We start from the raw sequence: 20,666 nt of genomic DNA, 5'->3' as shown, positions 1-20,666 counted from the left end.
CTGGGCTGTGCAGGCGGTGCTGTGGACTGTAGGAAAGTGATAGCTGGCTTCAGTGCCAGGCAGCTTGAACTTGATGATGGAGCGCGGAGAGTGGATATCAGATGCAGAGAAGATAGCTGTGACCTCCCACTAAAACCTGGAGATTTATGCTTCTAAGCCCCCATGCTCCTACAAAATAATCTAGGACATGTTCCTTGGCAGAAGCCCCACTGAGTGTTCCTCCAGCTGCTGGGTTGCCAGCTCGAGTGGGTTTTACTGTGAGTCTCACTATATTTAGTAATTTTCATACAGCCTGGACTAATAGAAATGGGTCATTATTAAAAAAAAAAAAAAAGTCCCCCCCACCTCCCAGCTTGAAATCCTAGCTTTTATCAGAGAACCTGAAAGCAGGCATGCTGCCTGCCTGCATCCATCCTCAGGAGCAAACAAGAACCTGAGATTCTGCTTTCCAAATGCCCTGACTTGGGGTGCTTGCCTTGCATTAAAAAAACGATTCAGGTTAGCAATGCCATCATTTGTGTAACTCCCAAGGAACGTTCCCTAAGTAGAAGGTAAGTAGATATAGATTAAAAAGACACAACAATACTGAAAAGAGAAATAACCTACTTTGGATGTTTGAATCATTTGGATGTTTCTTATTTGCAGCAAGTTAAGAAAACATCTTCTGAAACAAGTAACACAGAATGCAGCCTGACTCCTCTGAAAATAATGTTGAAGGAAGTAGCCAGATTTATCGGGACTAACAACGAAGTTGTCCAAAAGAGATTCATTAATTAGGAGGCCTCATCACAGCCAATAAGACAAGTGCCCAGGCCATCAAGTGACTAATATACATCTTTTGGCAGTCACCACTCCCCACAGGCTTTCCTGTCTGTTGCTGCCTACTGTACAGCTTGCACCACATAAATGATGTGATAATGCTAAAAACCAATTTGGCACTTCCCACATGAGGGGATGAGTGTGCTTCCCCACCCTGGAAATACAGCCTCCAGCTGTCTTGCCCTATGCCAGAGGTTTCTTAATACCCTGGAATTAGCTGACTAGGAGATGAGGCAGACTAAAGGAGCATTTGCTATCTGTGCAGGCTGCCTAAGCTTTCCATCAAATAAACCCCAGTCTGATTCTCAGCCCTCTGGGAATGGTTGCCCACAGCTAACATTTGCTACCCCAAATAACCCCGGGGTGACCTTCTCACTGCAAAGCTGCAGCCAAGAAAAACCCTGTTTAACATAACAGTGCACAGCTTAGAACATCAACTTGAACCCTTCTGACCTCTGAGCCGTTGGGGTCTATACAAATTAATTTAACAATAGACAGTGTTGAAAGGGAGGAATGTTTCAAAGGAATAATAATAATAAAAAAAATCTCCCTCATCCATCTCTTCTCACTTAAGAAATAGTCAGGAGGCCTACTTCAGAAAAATTAGAAGTGCTCCTTGTTGCCAAACAATAGGCTGTACACAGGGAGGGGGGATTGCGTTGGTATCTTGCATCTCAGTGTGGTGAAATGAAATTTCCCATAAGTGGGTGCTGCTTTTGGAAAATCGGCCTTTAGTTTCCAGTGGGGAGTTGGCTTTATTTCCTGGGATACTTCGAAGATACCCTTGGGGTTTGCCTTTATTTTCCATAGCTGCTGTTAGTACTTATATTAAGCAAATACATAACTCTCTCTCCTCTCTACCCACTGTGCTGATTTGTGCCTTGCCTCTGCTTTCCATGGCTTCTATGCAAGCAGCCTGAAACATCTCTAACCATATTGCAGCTGGGGCTTAAACCAGCTGATGATTGAAAGAGCCCAGCAGAAAGGAGATATGTAATGAAGTCTTTAGCTACTGGGGCAAGAGATGCTTTTTAACGTGCTTTATTGCTTCTGCTGAATGGGAAACTGGGTTGGGTTAAGTCTTGGGGTTTTTCCCCCAGTGTAGGCTTGCACCTCCGGTCTTCTTTAGGATGAACTTTGACATCAGCATTGTCATTGTAAGCAGGGAGGATTACTGAGGCAGGGGTGTTGAAGTTGAAAACAAGAAACAACATGAACAATAATTTTAAAATTTCTGTATAGATTTGCTTTGACAGCTTGAAAGCTGTATGATGAGCACAGATGAGAGAGATGGAGGTTTATTCCTGAAAGATCCAGTGGACTTTGGTAATTGCATTCACGAAACCACCTGTTTTTCTTCATTCAGCCAGTGTCACTCATTACGATTTTCATTTCTGGTTTCCTACACTAACGCATTTCTATTTGCAGCAGAGATGCAGTGCCTTCGTGAACACACACCCCAGGTGGTGCTGGGGGAGACCCCCGCTGAGTAGCAGAGGGGTCTGCTGCCGACGGGGGGTGAGCATGAGGAGGGGCTGCCCTCTCCTCCCAGACATTGCCAAAGGCAGCGACAGGCGAGGTGTGAGAAGCTGCAGAGGCTGGGGGGGAGCTGACTTGATGTTTTGTGCGGAGGGAGATAAGATACACTGATATTTCTTTGGATTTACTGCAGCTTTCCACTCACAGCCGTCAAGATCCTGTGAGGTTGTAGGGGTCCTCTTGCAACTAATACAGTAATGACCTTGAATTCGCTTCCAGCTCAGCTGTACTGCTGGAGGACAAGGCTTTTCTTGTGAGCAAAAAAACATTAAAGCAGCACAGAGATTTGCTTGCATAGCTCCGGTCTTCAAGAGATTTGAGTATCCTTTTTGAGGCCCCACTTGCAACAAGGGATTGTAGATAAGCTCCTGCAGTAGTTAATGGGTAAAGTTTTTCTGATTTATTCTCGCTGGTGTCTCTCCTTTTGCTTGCAGCATTGGCAAATATACTGCTGTATGCTGATATTTTCTTTTATTTAGATAATTTTTTGCTGCGTGATAAAGGTAATCTTGTGCTTGCTCACATGTGCATGCCAACTGATACAAATGTTCTGTATGACTCTCTAAGTGTTCGGGGAAAAATCATTTGCCTTGATTTAAAAATAATTAATAATGCAACTCATTCCTTTTTTCAGATTGTAACCTGAATGTCAAATTTAGGAGTCTAGACTAATTCTTCATGCTGAGGCAGTCTGCTGCACCAAGCACACACTATCACAGACAATTAGAAACTTTCATATTTTTATACCTGAATTAAGACTAAACCCTTTCTGTTTCTTGTAAATTTCTAGTGATAAGATAAAAACAAAACCCAGAAAACTAGAGAAAAACATGAGAGTTCGATATGGGTTATGTTTAAATTATGGTTAGACTTATTGCCTGAGTTGGTGGAAAATATTAGTGACTTCTTCCTTTATAGCTTCTACTTCCTGCAAGCTTGTCTGTTTAAAAAGATTCTGCAAGATGCTTCCTTTGCTGATCCTATAAGAAATGTATATTCAGCAGGAGAAACATCTGACTGAGCAAAGACTAACTTACACAGTGGTTTGGAAGCCACGTGCTGAAAAGTGCTGGGGAAACACAGCAGGGAAAATGATACAAAGGGATGAAAGCAGTTCAGACAGGCAAAGAATGCTGCTTTTTAAAAATGCAAAACATCTGAACGCTGATGAGTGGGCAGGTTGCAATAACTTGAGGGCAGACCTAAGTTGCACAACCGTCATATACTGAAAGTAGACTCCCACAGGACATAGCCTGTAGTGATTTCAAATTGGAAGTGGGGGGTGAAGTGTAGGGGTACTGCAGGGAACAATCTTGCAGCAGCAGAATGCAACTGGGAAATGGGTCACTTGGAGTAATAGCTTTTTCTTTCCTTGTGGTTTGTGAAAGCCAAGCTAAACGTGTGAGGAGCACAGGGTTATTGTACTCATGAATTTTATTTTTTTGATGTATTAGAAACGAAATTTGGTCACGCAGTTGCGACACTGAATCTTCACTCTATCTGGACAATGCCTTCAGCCCTAAAGTTAGCTTTATTTATTTATTTATTGTTCTAGGCTTTGCTTAGAGTATTAAAATAGCCCATGTTGGGAAATGTGATGCTGTGGCCTCACATTCAAGGGGGGTCAGCAGAAACGCTTGTCTGAAGTATCCTTGCTCATAGCACCTGCGGTTTGTTCTCGCCTCTACCTTGTGGTAGGCGATCTTTTCATCTGTGCTGGAACTTTGTGTTTGTCACCAGGCTGAAATGGATAAAGGGACTGACCCAGTTTAAAAAATAAAAATTAAAAAAATATCAACCTTTAACACACATTCCCCTGCATCCCTACCGTTGTGGTATCAGTGTGTCAGGACAAATGGTCCAGTTTGTAATACGCCAGCTCAGTAGACAGCAGTGTTACATGATCAGGTAGAGGCACGGGGCAGGGGCAGAGATAAGGAGCACAGCGGAGAGTGCCTTGCACCAGCAGTACTGCCAATTTCTTTTTAATGCTGAAACATAGCCTCAGCTGCAGATTTGTTCTAAGCTTGGCACTCACCTTTGATGTACTCAAATAGTAGCGTCTGGTGACTATGTTTTTGGTCCCTCCTGACCACCAGGTGTAACTAGCCAGTGTGTCATCAGAGGTGTGTAAGCTGTGTGTGGTGTTTGGATGCGGTTTGGTGGGATGCAGGCTCCTGCGGCACAGGCTGCTAGTGAAATCACAACCTGCCTCTGCTCCTTTTCCTCTTTTCTGACCACAGCTGGCTGGCACAAAGGGCTTTAAAGTGGCACCGTTAAGTGATCATTGAAGCAAATGGGGTTAGGAACAGATCTCCAGAAGAAGGGGTTTATTTCTAATCCAGATCAAGTAAGTGATCTGTCACTAAATAGTACCTGGATTTAGTTACACTGCAGTGTTGACTTAGGCTGAAGATTAGTATGGTGTGAGGTGAATGATAAGGCTTATGCTAAGGGAGGGCTGTACTTTCTTCAGCTGACTTCTCTACCAAAGTCCACACCAACTAATGACACAAATAAGTTTTTGTAAGGGCATGGGGTGCGTGATGGCCCAGCAATGTGTTAGTGTATTTTCATTGAAAGAAAGCCCCTTCAGTCAGACTTCCTTTTGTTTTGGACAATGCGTCCCTCCATTAATACACAAGCTGTCCAAAATTCCCAGGTATTAGTAGAGCACAGATTTCAAGTCTAGGACTAACATTCCTCCCCCATTCCCTCCTTATGTAAATATCCATCGTTATCCTAAAGGAATGTATTTAGTTGGCTGTGCCAGTTGTCACCCGTTTTGGAAAACACAAACTCCTCGTGCCTTAATGTGCAGAACTCCTTTGTGTCACCTCAGGGCATGTGCAGCACCCAAGCAGAGCATCTGAACAGACCTCTTATTCAGGTCTGATCCTGGGCTGTGCTCCCCAGCAAATGATTTGGCTGCTGAGGCTATTCCAGTTCATACCAGTTAAGGAAAACAAAAGACTCCCCCTGACCTGCCAGAGTGGTGCTCTCCCCTATTGTTGCTTGTTGATATCCATAGGGCACTGTCTCATCAGGGATTTGGGCAGAGGAGGACTGTCCAGATGAGTTTGTGCTCCCTGCTTGGTGCCTTTGAGCACAGGCTGTCTTACTCGCAGTCTCACCGTGCAAGGACTTTTCATGGCAAAAGAGAAGCGGCTAATATTCTCCCCACTGTGCATACAGATGGACGTGGGTTTTGCTTTTGCTCTCGCAATTGTACGCTCTGTACAGCTGAAGCAGGCAGGCACATGATCTCCCTGAAGGCAGGATCCAGTGTTACTGTAGAAACTGGCCACCAGCTTCTTTTGTAGCTAGCAGCTGTCACTGTGTGGTTACAGCCAAAGCGTGTCACTCCTACAGTGTTTGCAGGCTTCAGAGTTTGTTTCTGCTTCTGAATGTGCCGTGCTACAGCTTAGAGATTAATTCTGCAGCTCCTGTCAAAGCCTCTTAAGATATTTCTGAATTGTATCTATATTTAGAACCATTCCTGATTAATATTTGATGTTCTTTCCAGGTTTCATTTTCCTTCACCAATACTTCAAGGTACAGAGGAGCTGGTAAAGGCACTGCCATGAAACCAAACTTGAAGCAATGGAAACAACTTATGCTGTTTGGGATCTTTGCATGGGGTCTGCTTTTTCTGGTGATCTTCATCTATTTTACAGATAGCAATACTGCTGAGCCCGTTCCCAGTTCCTTTTCTTACGTTGAAACTAAGAGGCTTCTGCCCCTTCAGGGGAAGCAGAGAGTCATAATGGGAGCCATACACGATCCGTCATTCTATGAAACCATTGATGGGAATGAGGTACTTCTGAATGAAGACCTTTTAGGTACATTTAAATCAGGGACTGGAAGTATTAAGAAATGGACTGATTTGGAAGATGCCTTTAGAAGTGAAGATGAGTATTTTCCATCCCAATTAGGAAGAAAATCAAAAAGTGCTTTCTACCAAGTGAATGATGATTATTTATTTGCTGCTGGTCAGCCTCGGTCGCACAGCAACCTTCAAGAGATAGCAAAATTCATCTCAGCAGATGAGAATAATCCAAAAGAAAATATTTTACAGAACAACTGGGGCCATCAGAGAAGAATGAGGAGAAGGAGCGCAAAGCACAGGAGAAGCAAGATGCTTGATGAATCTGATGACTGGGATGGGCTGTATTCCACGATGTCGAAATCTTTTCTTTACAAGCTTTGGAAAGGGGATGTCTCTTCCAAGATGCTAAACCCTCGACTGCAGAAGGCGATGAAAGATTATTTGAGCACTAATAAGCATGGGGTGCGGTTCAAAGGGAAACGAAACTCTAAGTTGACAGGCGACCAGCTTTTCTGTGAGCTAAAAGAAAGGGTGAATGTGAAAACAATAGATGGCAAGGAGGCTCCCTTCTCCACTCTTGGATGGGAGAAGCACGTTCCCCAGATTCCACTGGGCAAATTGTATACACATGGCTTTGGGAGTTGTGCTGTAGTTATGTCTGCTGGTGCCATACTGAACTCCTCTCTAGGGGATGAAATAGGTGGGTGAAATGTATCCATTCATGTGCATATGTATGTACACGTGCGTATTCATGTTTGTCTTTCAAAGGATTCATTCTTCTCAAGTGTAGGTCTCTGAAGGGTCTGGTTATTCTCTCTCACCAGCGTTACGTGAGTGTGAATTTACAGATTTCAGTGAAGCTGTTCCCTTTCAGAGCAATATAACTGAAAGGAAAATTTGGCCTGAAGTCATAATTTGATTTGAAGAAAACAATGATGCCTTCTTAGCATATTACAGCTTGTAGTATAAAAAAGACACTTGTTTCAACAGATCTGCCATATTTGGCATTTTTATGCAAAGTGTGTTTATTTCTTCAGCAGATTAGAGGCATATTCAGGTTTTATTCCAAAAAGTTCTGTTGTACCTGTCCATATTTTGGGGTGACTCATAGAGAAACTGCTTGTAGCGTTACTGTCCCAGGCTAAATTTTGTCTCCGTGCCAAGAAGCAGTAGAGCATCATCTTAATCTTCTGTATATTTAGAGTTCACAGGCATATAGAATATAGATCCTTGAGTAAGCAGCTTCATGCTCCAAGGTCAAGTCCCCTGACCTCTTTTCCAAGTGAGAATTTAAATGAGTTTGAGTATCTCCTCCCATTGTTTTTCCATTGCTGCACTGAGTCAGTGAGATGGTGCTGAGATGTCAATGTTACACAGAATTCCCCGAAGTTGAGAGTTTTGTGATAGCTGTTCATAAGAGGATTGTGGAGCCATAAAACTAATCCAGGTCAGTTTTATTTTTTCTTCTCAAAAATGAGTGTTACTAGTTGTGTTAACATCTCAGTAGTTTGTTTTGTAGTACATGTGCAGCATTGTAAGAAGGACAAAATGTACATTTCAAGCTTGCTTCTTGAGCAAAGAATTATCGCCTTCAGCTCTCTATATAAAAACCTTCCGATGTGCCTTTTGTTAATCCTCCCATCTTCCAGGACTTCACATCCCAATACCTGCTTCATCACACTCTATCATCTCTTTAACACAAATGGATTTCCTTTAAATCTCTGGGATATATTAGAGCCTCTAGAATTATCAATCTGCTCTAATAGGCCTCCAACACAACCCAGGTGCCCTGCTGGCCTGCAGCAAAAGTCAAACCAGGGTAACCCTCAGTTTCACAGGAAGCCCCACTGATTTAGAAATCTCTGGGGTAAAATAGCTTAACAGCTCCTCCCTTCTCCAGTGTGTAATCCTTGATTGAAACAAATTCTTTGTTATTGTTATTCCCCATTAAACACGGTTTACACAAGTATGGATTAGTGCTGTACTGGAGAACCCAGAGAACAATTGGGTTGTGACTTACTTACATATGGCTGTGTGCATCATGACATGTGCATGCTCAGGTACAGCCCAGGATGGGATTTGGTGCCCTTACACTCCTGTGTGTATCCATTCCCTCAGAAGGACCCAGGACACAGAAAGCTTATGCTATTCACTTCAAAAGAGCTTTTAGATTTAATTGGAAATTTTCCTCTGATGCCACCTAAAGGGAAGAGATGCTACTTTATAAGGCCTATGCTGAAGTTTCAGATCTCCTCCTACCTGTTTTACAGGAAAGCATGTGGGGCAGCAAGACTCACAAAAGACTTTATCTAAGTGTTGTGCAGGCCATGGGCAGGTACTTTTGGCTGAGCAGACAATTTGGACCAGAATTGCAGGGGCCCAGCTGACTGACAGCAGCTAGATGGGTCTTAGTGGCCTTTGCTACTCCGTGGAAGTGCCAGCGTACTACAGATTTCATTCCAGTGTCGTCATCTTTATATGGAAAATGGAAGCTCCAGCATCTATTTGTGGTGTTATTCATATGGGGAAGGAGCTATCTTCCCATGTGGAGTCCATGTGGTGCAGTCAAGCTTATGGCCTTGCCTTTCCACCTCTCCTCTAGTACTCTGAAAAAGTGAGAGGAATCTGAGCAGGAAGAGGAAGATCAGATTGTGTAAGATACACTTTTATTTATGTATTTTTTTTATTCTGTGCATGCACAGCTGTAGGAGAAGACAGTCCCCTTGCTGAGCTGGCATCAGGACTACAGCTGTTGTTTGAAACCACTAGCAGCCTGCCTGCTGAGAGGCACCTTGGATGGCTCCTCTTGGCTCTTTGGAGCCAGCCTGCCCAACCTACCAAGCTCTTCGGTGTCCACAAAGGCACCACAAAGTCCGTGTCATTACGGAGTGGGGAAAAACACCCTACACATGAGTTCTGGGGTTTGGGCCATGTGCTGTACAGCCTTACTTGATGAAGTTGCTGTAGGCAAAGGGTTTTACTACTTATCCTCCTGAAACAAAAAAAAGGCTTGAGAAAGGAGTAGCACAGGACCTTTCTCTTCATATGCTTCTAGCGCCCTCTTCTGTATTCCTTTTAGAAATGCAGACAGAAATTTTAATGAGTACTTTTGGTGCAACTGTGGGTGCCACTGCCCCACACTTGTTTTTTAATAAAAGTAAGTACGGAAGTCTGTGCCAATACAGCAAATACTCTCATCATGGTTATGTTATTTAATGGGAGACCTAGTTGTTTTGTTATCATCAGGAAGTAACAGGAATCTGTGACCAAACCTCAAACTCTCTGTAACTTTGGAATGCTTATCCCCAAACACTAAGAGACTAAGATTAAAGTTAGTTAACTTAAAAGCAATTATTGTTACTGTGTGGCTGCAACCTATTTTTTTTAATAAAAAAAGGTTGTTTTTTTTTTTTTTTTTTTAAGGAAAAAAAGCTTTTACTATTGATGTGGAAAACCAGAGTGAAAAAATTTGGAAATGCAGTGCACTGTCTCTCAACTAAGTTGTGAACCATACAATTCCCAATCCAATTCCCAGCTCACACTTAAAAGATTTTCAAATAGTTGTCCAAACTTATATTTTAAACTCATAAGCAAATTTCAGATGTAAAGGACCTCTGTTTTTCTTTTCCTTCTCCAGAAGTGTAGAGTACCTGCACTTTCTATTGACTTCATGTCCTCTAGCTTCTACACAATCAAGATGCTTTTGCTTAGGCAGATGAAGGTTAGGTGTTGGGGATAGATATGTGGCTCCTGCACAGGGACATGGAAGAAGTCTCTACTCCTTATCAGCCAGTGAGAAGTTGGGCTTAGTGGATGTTTGGCAAAATTTCTCATTTCAGACACATGTTCAAGCAAGCAAGTATGGCAGAGATTGAACTGCTGTCGTCATGTCACACAGTATTTTCTTGTCTGGAATACAAGAAGTGTGGAGTAAAGGTGTGAAAGGACAGAAGATGGGAGTTGGATAGGATCAGGCCTGAACTCCATAGAAGCATATTAGTTACCTTTGGAAACCTCTGCCTACTCCATTTTTGAGCTACACCCAACCACATTTGAAGTGACTAGAGATAAACAAATGTATAAACAATTAAGGCATTACATGACCATTTTGGCCTGAAACATGTTTTCTGCTTCAATCTGTAGAAGCGATAAAAGTGAACTGTATAGGGGAATATTGACAAAGATAGTGTGTTTCTGGACAACAGGCATCATTTTTTCCTGTCCCTTGCTACTTTTGGGCTTTGATACCCCCTAAAAGGAAGCACTGGGTGGATGATTATCTTTCATCCAGCAGAGGACTGCACGTAGTATCTATGCTTGACCCATACTTGACCTATAGCTGTTTTCTGTTCTGCATGACTCTGAGGTCAACAGCTTGTGGGGAAACTTTGACAGTTCAGCTCTGTTAGATCTTTGCTACCGAGGGATCCTTAGGTTTCTGTGTGTGAGCAGTTTTGTGGATTAACTTCCTAGACAGACTCTTTAAGACCTGTACTGGCCTTGAGAATAAGTTAGTTTGGTTAATAGGTTTGGGGTGGCCTGAGATTCTTCAAATATTATACAATACTGTGAAACTCAGGCTTATAGTTGAGTGTCATTATTGATTTGAATGTGTAGTTAGATACCCTTGCAATTAACATACTTTTGCATGTAATAATTCTTCGTAAATTTTGAAATAGAGATAGCAACCAATTGAACAAACAATTTTTATCCAATAAAGAGACATTTTTAAGTATTGAAAGCTGGATTTATAAATGATTGATTTTTTTTTTTCCCCCCCAGTGGATGTTGGTAATGGTAGATGCAAGAGGATTTTTGTTTGCTTGTAGTAGAACATTTTTCATTCATAGAATATAAAAATAAGGAAAAATGTGCAAGTTTTACATTAGTTTAATTCATTTGTTTTATTTTAGTATTCTGTATGACTAATAATAATATAAATGACCCCCTTATTTGTACTCCCAGATTCTCACGATGCTGTTCTAAGATTTAATTCTGCTCCAACACGTGGCTATGAAAAAGATGTTGGAAATAAAACAACCATGCGAATCATCAACTCCCAGGTAAGAGCTTCCTTTTGTGAATTCAAGTCAATGTCACTTCTGTACAAGATGACATTAAATTAATAACCTCTGAGAAAGTGTTGGGTAATCTGGGAAACAGCTAGTGATTTAACAGTCATGACATATAGAGCAGGTAAAAGTTCTCCCTTACAGGGATGTTTACGTGTGCTGTCAGTGTAGAGTGATTGCAATAGTTACTTGATATCCTTGTCTTAAGGAATTTGTTTGTAGAATTTCTCATGTGTCCTACATCTGTAAAGGCTCAGCAAGGTGCCAGAGTCGTAAGTACCAAAGACCTTTGCCACACCACCTCTGGGATCTTCACAAAGCCTGGGCTGTGGGGATTCCAAAGCTTTCTTCTTATATTCTCCAGTTCCCCAATTATTTCCTTGCTAGAAGGGGAAAGAAATGGGAACTGAGTTGTCTTAATGTATAACTTTAGGCAAGTCATCGTTCTTTAAAAATTTGGAGTGAACTATTAAAAAAACAAACAAACGAAAAAAAACAACTTTTATGTCCATTGGATATTACACCTGAGATGAGTTTGTTCATCTGAATGGAAACAGAAAATGGGATTTTCTGCATATGAGTGTCAACAAATAAAGTATGCATTGAGCTATAGTGACACCTTATGGCTGTGAGTAGTTTTTTAGTTTGGAAAAAAATATTGCCTGAACTTGGGCAAACTAAGCCTTTTTCCTCTTCATGAAATGCAGCTAAAATGTAGCAACAGAATTACTGTGAAATTTTATGAAATACCGACAGAGAGAGTTTAGTTAGTCAATGCCAATAGTATGGTTGGCCACGAAGCATGCTGTGTACATAATGATTTTTGTTGAACACAGAAATTTCATTTGCAGCTTTTCTTATGAACTCATTTTTTTTTTCTTTGCTTTCAGCGATAGCTCATGCAATGTGCATCCTTGGTGGGTGTGTTCTCTGTATAAAATCATGTTCTTTGCCACCACATATAGAATACTTTTTGCTGCCATTCCCTTCACACTCGTTTTGTAGCTCTTCGTGACAATGCAGGGCAGCCTGGATCTTTGAAATGATGTGGATTAAATACGACTCCTGTTTTACTAACAGGAAGAAAGCCAAAATATCTGACTTTAGTTGTGAAATCAATGTATAAGAGAACATTGATCTCGGTCTCATTTATTTTAACTTTTTTTTTCTTCCTTAACTGTTCTTGATTTTACTTTTGTTTACTTTTAGCTGAAACATCGTGGTTACTGACCATGCCTAAACTATCTTGGGGCAAGGAGGAGGGTTTAGAGACCTCATTTAGTTGACTAGTCCCACTAGGCTCTCTGTAAGAAAAAGTGCCTCCGGGCAGTGATTTGAGCTTTGTTAGCTCCTAAGTGAATTCAGAGAGACTTAACGGCTAAATTAGCTGTTTTATGCTGTGTGGGATCCTCCGTGTTCCCTGAGCTGATGTGGCACACTCATGCTGTGGTGGTAATGGAGGCTCATGTGATCTTCTCTGCTGTGCTGAATATCACTTGCTCTCCACAAAGCTTCCCAAGAAAACACAGGGCGTGACTAAAAATTCAGGCCAGGTCAGCTCACACAGTTTCCTCACAAATGTTTGTATTCCCACCACCTTTCTGCTCCTTTAAAGAGGTTGGAAGCTCTCTGTGATGTTCTGGCTTCCTGTTGGGAGACTGGCCTTCCACCCCCAGGAGAGAAATCTTCACAGGCCACTTGATAACAGTTGCTTGCTTTACCGATTCTGAAGATGCATAATCCATACTGGCTTTCCGACCCTCCTCTCCTTACTGTAGGAAATTCCTGCATTCAGTGAATTAAAAGGCTGTTGTGGCCCTCTCCTTCCCTCATGTTCTCTGCTATGAAAGCCCAAAGGATGTGAAGGAAACCAGTGCAGCCACAACACACATTGTTATTCCAGAGGAAACTCATCTCATACATATGAATGCAGGCTCACTAAGAGCTAGAATTTGTGTGGACAACACCTCTAAAGGACTCTTGCTTGCTGAAAGGCAAGTGAGAGCTCTTTTGTGTGATAACTGTAGAATTGAGCTTTTAAAAGCTTGACCTTTTGGTCTGTTTACTCTGTAGTCTCAAGAAAGGAGTTTACATTCTCAGGCAAAAACTGTTCTGAGAAATGGAGTTAGCTATGCTGATGGCAGCAAGACTAATGCTGTTGCTGTTCTTGTTGTAGAAAGCTGATGGAAAGTCATTAAGCTTAAAGTTTATGGTAGAAAGAATATTGCTATGGCAACAATATTATTTTTCTGAAGAAAAATATGCATAATCAAATACGGCTCATTGGATCCTAAAGGGAAATGAAAATTAGTATGAATTTGTCTGGAACGTTGATTAGTTTAACAGCTGGAGCCAAATTCATGCTGTTTCAACCAGTAGTGAAATCATTTGGTCTGATCCTTCCTGAGATTGGATGCACCAGGGATCAGAGAGATCTGGTTAAGCACGGAGAGTCTGGGAAACAAGAAACCAGCAGGAGTAAAAGGGAAACTTAGGGTGGGAGGATCAGAGTACCAATAGATGTGGGAGGGAGTAAGAGAGCAGTAGATCAGAATAATTATCACTGTTACTTTAAAATAAAATAAAATAAAAGCACTATCACATGCCTGTTCCTGGAATTCTTTTTCTAGGTATACAGGCTTTTACTGTTATGGTCCGATTTGCCTTTATGAAGGTACTTCATATGAGACCTAATGCTGTTGAAATGAGAAAACAACCAAAATGGTGAAAAAAAAAGAAAAATGCAAAGACGAGTCCTTGGGGGCTGCAGCATTTCAAAGAACGCTTCTCTGTGTCCAAAAAGAGGATCCTACAGACAGTGTGAAATACTGTAGCTTTTGTTTTAATGTTCCAGAACACAAAGTAATATTGATATACAATTATGCAGCATCTCAAGTGGTCTCATCACATCGCTCGCAGATGGAGAGTAATTCAGCGTACTGCTACTTAAAACTGTCATGAGTGCTGTTTATGACTAAGCTCTTTTTATTTTATTATTATTATTATTTTTTACAAAAGAAGTTGCTTAAAATCAATCAGAATTAAAGTAGAACAAACAGCAGAGTGAGGAGGACTGTTCATTTTAGAGAAGGATTTTGCCATTTTTCTGGGTCCCATTTGCTTTCAGCTCTTCAATTTTTTACATGTGTGTTTGCAGATTCTCACCAACCCAAACCATCACTTTGTTGAAAGCTCCTTGTACAAAGATGTTATCTTAGTAGCCTGGGATCCTGCCCCCTACTCTGCAAATCTGAACGTGGTAAGATGCCTACTTTGATCCCTTCTTCCCAACTTGTCTGAAAACACCGGACAAAATTTGTGTATTTAGTACTTCAGTCTTCTAGTTCTCACTTATCACAATGAACTCCAAAATGTTTATCTAAAGAGCAGAGAACACTATGCATGAATTGGTCAAAAATGGTTTATTGATTAAAAACTTTTCTTAGTAGCCAGCACTTGTACTGGAATGATCTGCTCTGAGATGCTAGGATAGATGGATGATGGGGATTGTTTTTTTTTGGATAAAAATATTGCTGTTTTCACATAACAGTGATTTTTCTGTGTATTTATGAAGGAGGGGGATGTTGCTAGATTTCAGAAGGAGACTTTATCAAGAAAGGTGAAGAACCGCATCCCTTTTTTTTTTTTCCCACCCTCCCCTCTGCCTTCCTAGACAAAATAAAACACCCCAATGGCAATCTCTCTTTGCACCTTCCCCACTTGCCAGGCCTTCTCCCTATCAGTCTTCCCTTTGTGTCCACACCCCCACAGCCATCTGCGCCCCGCTGCCCGCCCCCTCTCTGAGAGCAGCAGACTTCCATCTGCTTGTCACTCGGGGAGCCTCAGCCTTGGCGGGTTCTGCAGCTCCAGTGGGACCAGTTGATCTGATGGTTCTTGGCAGGGGGAGCTGGGAGCTAAGCAGGATGCAAGCAGAAAGTAAACCTTCGTCTGCTCAACTCCCTTAGCAACAGATGCCAGGAGCTGCCAGTCTCCTACACCCGCTGCCTCCAGGCTGCTTCACGTGCTGCTGCCACTGTCAGCAAAGACAGGGATGCTCTCAGAGAGAGGCTGACCTCCATGCCCAGGTCTTGTGTTAAGGCTTTTTGAGACCCTTGTTTGACATGAGCCTTTGAGTGGGAGTTGGGGTTGGCTTGTTCCACTTCACTGTATTGCTTATTGGGAGTCTCTCTTTGAAGAAAAGAGAAAGATTTGGCCCAGATCAAGGACTGGCTTTCTAGGACAAATGTGCCCTGGTGCAGGCTGCTTTGCTTCTATCCTGAAGAACCTGAATGAAACTCATTCACGTTGTTTTTCATGTAGTGTTCAAAATACACTGGATAACATAAGATTAAAAAAGTTCTTTTTCTTTTTTTCTCCTCCCAGTGGTATAAGAAGCCAGACTACAATCTGTTCACTCCATACGTACAGCATCGCAGGAAGAATCCAAACCAGCCATTTTATATTCTTCATCCAAAGTTTATATGGCAGCTCTGGGACATCATTCAGGAGAACACTAAAGAGAAGATACAGCCCAACCCTCCTTCTTCAGGTTTTATTGGTAGGTGTATCAAGGATGGGTCCAGTAGACATGTTAGATATTAAAATAAATAAATGTGTACACTGCATGAGGATCATATCCATATATGTGCTGTTTGTTCTTGTTGTTCTGTACAGAAACAATGACTAGCCAAAATGCACACTATGAGAATTGTATAATAGGTGGATGAATTTAATGTTTTTCTTTCTCGCTTTTCACATCCACACTATACATACCATATTTCTAAAATACATACATCTGTGAGAAAGTTGTATTATATTAATTTCTCTATTGATATTAATTTCTATGTTAATATATAAATTGTTTCAAATTAATTTCTCTAGTGATAACCTATTCAATTCTGAAGTTCTTTGTTGGGACTGTAGAGCAGAGATGCGCCAGATCAAGCATACAGCAGATAATACAGTGAGGATGAAGTCACTGATGCAGTCTGACAGGCCAGACTGTATTCCTTCCACAGGTCAAGGAAGGACCCATCCCCTGTCACAGATTCCAGTGCTCAGTCTACAAGTGGCCAAAGCATCCCCTTTCTTTTTACACTCAAAGGGACAGAATTTCAGCATATTTTTTTCATTCTTCCTTAGTATTTCTTTGGGTATAACTTGGCACTAAGGCCACAGCATAACATCATACCTATATACACGTGCATTATCTGGCACATAACAGGTCTTTATTGTGAATGTTGGAAGGGTACAAGTAGAGTAGTAAGACTGAGTCAAAGGTCTTTCTTACTGATGCACCTAGAGGCACAGAGGGCAATAGAGCTCAAAATACCATCTTCCACGTTGGAAACTCATTCCTTCCTATTTGACCTTGTAATACTTGTCTGTGTATTTGCTGCAGTTAGAAGATGCTCTTGTCATTCTTTTCATCGGAATCTGAAAACATTGAGACCTGAGACTGCATCAGCCATGGGAAAAAAACAGTTCTGAGCACTTATCTCGGGCTTTGTATGCAGTAGTAACATCACACGATTTTGTGGAGCTCACCCAGGGCCTTAAAGCAGATGCTGAGGCTCTGAGAGGGATGTCATAAAGGTGTCTGGAATATGCCCGTTGATGATCTGAGTGGGTTGTGCTTGCCTGGAGCATGAGCGGAAAGAAGATGTGGCCTGTGTTGGGGGAGCATGGCTTGGCAGTTTATTTCTTGCAGTGAGATTTTTGGAGCCTGCATGTAAAAATTCATAAAGAGAAGTCTGCTTATGTGAAATGATCTCACCAGTGGCATTCGCATTTTGCAAAAGCAATTCTTAGAGTAATGAAGTTGTTGATAAAAATAGGATAACAGCTGCTGATCATAAGAATAGTGAAGAGGATTATTGCGCTGTCAATCTGTACTTCCACCATATATAAGAAACACTTCAAAAGCTTTATTTGAAATCACATGCGTTAATTTCACTGTGAAAGTAGATTGGTAATCTTTAACCCCAAATCTAAATGTTCTTGACTAAAGATATCCTCCAAGCAGAGGATGCTTTGAAATACTAATCATTAAAGAAGCAAAACCATTGGCAACAAAAGCTGTACAGGTACATATAATCTGTATGTGCAGATGCAGATTTGTTTACTCACCTTTTATATTCATAATATATAAATATGCATTATTTATAATAAGTAAATATAATTTTATTTATATTGTTATTTTGTAAAGAAGATGCTTAGACATTTTGCTAATGCTATTATTAGTTTCAAGATAAGTCAGTTAGACAAACGTACTGGGAGTCATACCCATCTCATTTGATAACTAGCTACTGTTCTGATAGATGTATTTTAAATATTTTATTGGAAAGAGGCTCCCTATATTAGTAACCTTATTGAATGTATGTCTATGAGTTGCACGTGTAATGTGATATAAACTGGGAGACAGCACCAAAACAGCAGCTCTGTGTTGTCAAAGGGCAAGTTAAAGCATAAAAATATAATGCAGCTTGGCAGAAATCTGAAAAGTCATGTTGGTCTTCAGATCAGGTATCTCTCAACAACTCATGCAGCAAATAACCAGTTGGAACTGAAGCTGGCGGACACAGCTGAGTGCACCTGCATGAAAGACATATATTGAATATCGAGCTTCTGTCTGATCGTTATAAAATCTATAACATTATCTCCTATAAAATTAAGGAATGGATAAGTGATGGCCATCATAAAATGAGTGTCTTAATTTCAACAAGATATGGGAAAATGGTTTACTAAATGTCCATTCTGTTAAAAAACATAGGCTGCTGTGAGTAGCGTATGAATTTTCACAGACCGAGGGACCAGTATCTTTGAATCTAAGCTGTTTATAGCAAGGACCACAGTGATTCTATTCACTTAATTGGAATGACTTATTGTATGTTGGTGTGTAATGCTCTGCAATTAGAGTGAATATAGATTCTATACAGGGATATCGTTTGTCATCCATACTTGCCCTGGTGGAAAGTCAGGCAGCACATAGCCCTCTGTGAGCTGCTGTTAGTTGTAGAGAAAGAGCAGCAGTTCCTCAAACCACTATTGATGCCAGTAATGTGGAAAAGTTGTTGTTTTTTTTTTTTTTAAATAATAATAGTTTCTGGGTAACTTTTGTTTCAGGCTTTTTAGCCCTCTTTAGCACATGGAAACATCAGCATATTTCCTTTCAGGAATATTGTAGGGTGGTCTTAGAGTATTTCTTCAGTTATTACATTTTTCAGTTGAAATTTGTATCCATTTCTGCTGCTTAGCGCTGTTTATAAAAACTGAGTCTTTCCAAAGGAAGGATTTTCAGGTGGAATGTGTTTTCATGATATTTTTCTGCAGCAGAGTCACCATCCTTCAGCAGTGACTGATGCCAAGGGAATCTTTTAACATTGTTAATAGCTATGTTAAGGTACTTAAGTCACAATATTATTAAGACTTCTTGAAAATGGGCCAGTGGTTCATTTGTGGGGAAGAGGTAGTCTTGTGATTTTAGGGGAATGAGAGAGTAGGAAGAAGCAGGACCTTCTGGTTTCTCCAGCACATGGGAGCTAAGGAGGACATGTTTTGTGCTTCCTTTGGGAATGGGATGCCCTATCTCAATCTCAGTAAAACACCCTCTGGAGACACAGACTCCCCCAAACCCCATCTGCATTAGCTCAGTGCCAGCATATTGTGGGAAACATGGCACACATCCCAGCTGTAGAGGAGGGGAGAGAAGAGGATGGCAAGGGAAGTATGGTAAGCAGCAGCCTTGGATGTGCTCTACATGTGACATATAAAGTAAGGCGTAAGTCTAGAATGCTTTGGTTATATCACATTTTATGTACATTCACCTACAGTTTTAAATCTTACTATAATTTACATATGTCACTGCTTCCAGCCACTTCTGAAATGCTAACATACACTACAGAGGTCTAAAATCAGTTGAGGTGAGTGCTATCCAACTCATATCAGCTTCATCCAGAATTTCTGTTTCTCTGGCATCAGGCTCTAGCATGTAGATGTTCCTGTTTTCAGTTTTCTTGTAAGCAAGATGTCAGCTTGCAGCAACCCATCCATCACAGATGCCATTTTGTGCCTTACCAGTGCTACATACAAACCCATATCTGACTGCAGTCTTTTCCACTAAATTTGTTATTATTTTAACACTGCTTTCTGTCCTGCTTAATGATAGGTATAAGTTCAAGACATCATTTAAAACAAGATGAACTCGTTGTCTGTAAAACTGTGAGCAGAAAATAGTGACCAGTTTGTTAGATGCTCATTTTAGGGGTGTACCATCTCTGTGAAGGATGAATTTGGCACAGACAAGTCATCCTTTAGTCTGGTATTTCCTAGTGGAGCTATCTCAAGGGCAATGAATAAGGACCAAAACCAGAGTGTTTTGTTTTGTTTTGTTTTCCCCCTGGGGAAAGTTTCACCAGGGTAAAACAACTTTTTATTTTAATCTGGGAGTCTTTTTTAGCTTGTTTTCTCAGACACTGATGAGGACTTTGTCTGGCTTGTAACTTTGCCTTATGTGGCATGACACTTAGCTAATGTCATTCCTCATTATAAATGATTTGCTCTTTGTGTCTCTAACCTAATACTTAGATGAGCTTTGAGCATTCTTTCCTGCATATTTTTGCAGCTGCCGCCATCATGCTTTTAAACAAAACTCTGCATGGTATTCTCATCATCTTGCATTAGCACTAGGCAACAAGTTGCCTTGGTGGCTTTTCAAATTAATGAACTTCACATTTGTTTGAAAATTGGGTTTGTTAAATGAGTATTGATATGTTTACATCCAGTCTTGGACTTCAATCTGCTACATTTTTTTCAGACATGATGAAGTGTAAGCATTCAACCACCAGATCTCACATTTGGTTTCCACTGGCAAATCCTAAACTGGTAGTCGAAAAAACATCGCTGTTATTAGGGAAAATTTTTGCCCTACTTTCTGGCAGCCGCAATAAGCGAGACCTATTCACTTCTTATTAATACAGATATCCTGTAGAGGCATGTTGTTTTTTTCACTATGGAACAAGAACTCGGTCTTCCTCCCCTCTTTCTGAACATATCAAAGTTTAGTTCTTAATTGAGGTTGGTGGTGTGTAAACTGTCAGTTTCCACGTTTACCATTCTGTTTTAGGAGAGCTATTCCTATACTCTCCTTGGTAGCCTATATAAACAACCTAATTTTGATCTGCCATTTTATCATCTGAAGACCAAGACTAAAACTGCTGCTTTGGGTTTCTTAATACCAGCTTTCTGTGTGCGTTGGGTGGGTTTGCACATCACCATTCTGAAAATTGTGTGATTTTTTTTTTTTAAATAATACCTAGATTATATACAGTTTTTTAATGAAGATTTTGCCCTGACCCTTTTTTTACTAGCTGAATTTGGCATGAATTCCTGTTTAGTGTAGTCCATTT

The 20,666-nt window shown here is 40.9% G+C and overlaps 1 protein-coding gene across 9 annotated transcripts in view; it reads left to right on the top strand.

Annotated features, from left to right (window-relative positions):
* ST6GAL2 (ST6 beta-galactoside alpha-2,6-sialyltransferase 2) overlaps positions 1–20,666 on the top strand; it is a 53,499-nt gene that overhangs the window by 19,620 nt on the left and 13,213 nt on the right. For 6 of the 9 annotated variants that reach the window (XM_035558117.2, XM_035558115.2, XM_035558113.2 and 3 more), the window contains exons 2-5: positions 5,885–6,887; positions 11,153–11,250; positions 14,417–14,518; positions 15,643–15,817. In XM_035558117.2, the coding sequence (XP_035414010.1) occupies positions 5,942–6,887; positions 11,153–11,250; positions 14,417–14,518; positions 15,643–15,817 (1,321 nt within the window). In that variant the 5' untranslated portion in view covers positions 5,885–5,941. The other 3 variants (XM_050716432.1, XM_035558118.2, XM_035558114.2) reach the window with 3 other exon arrangements.

The sequence above is a fragment of the Cygnus atratus genome, chromosome 1, assembly GCF_013377495.2.
Source record: "Cygnus atratus isolate AKBS03 ecotype Queensland, Australia chromosome 1, CAtr_DNAZoo_HiC_assembly, whole genome shotgun sequence".
NCBI lineage: Eukaryota > Metazoa > Chordata > Aves > Anseriformes > Anatidae > Cygnus > Cygnus atratus.
Note: the sequence above shows the minus strand (reverse complement) of the source record. Positions and strands in the feature narration are given on the sequence as shown.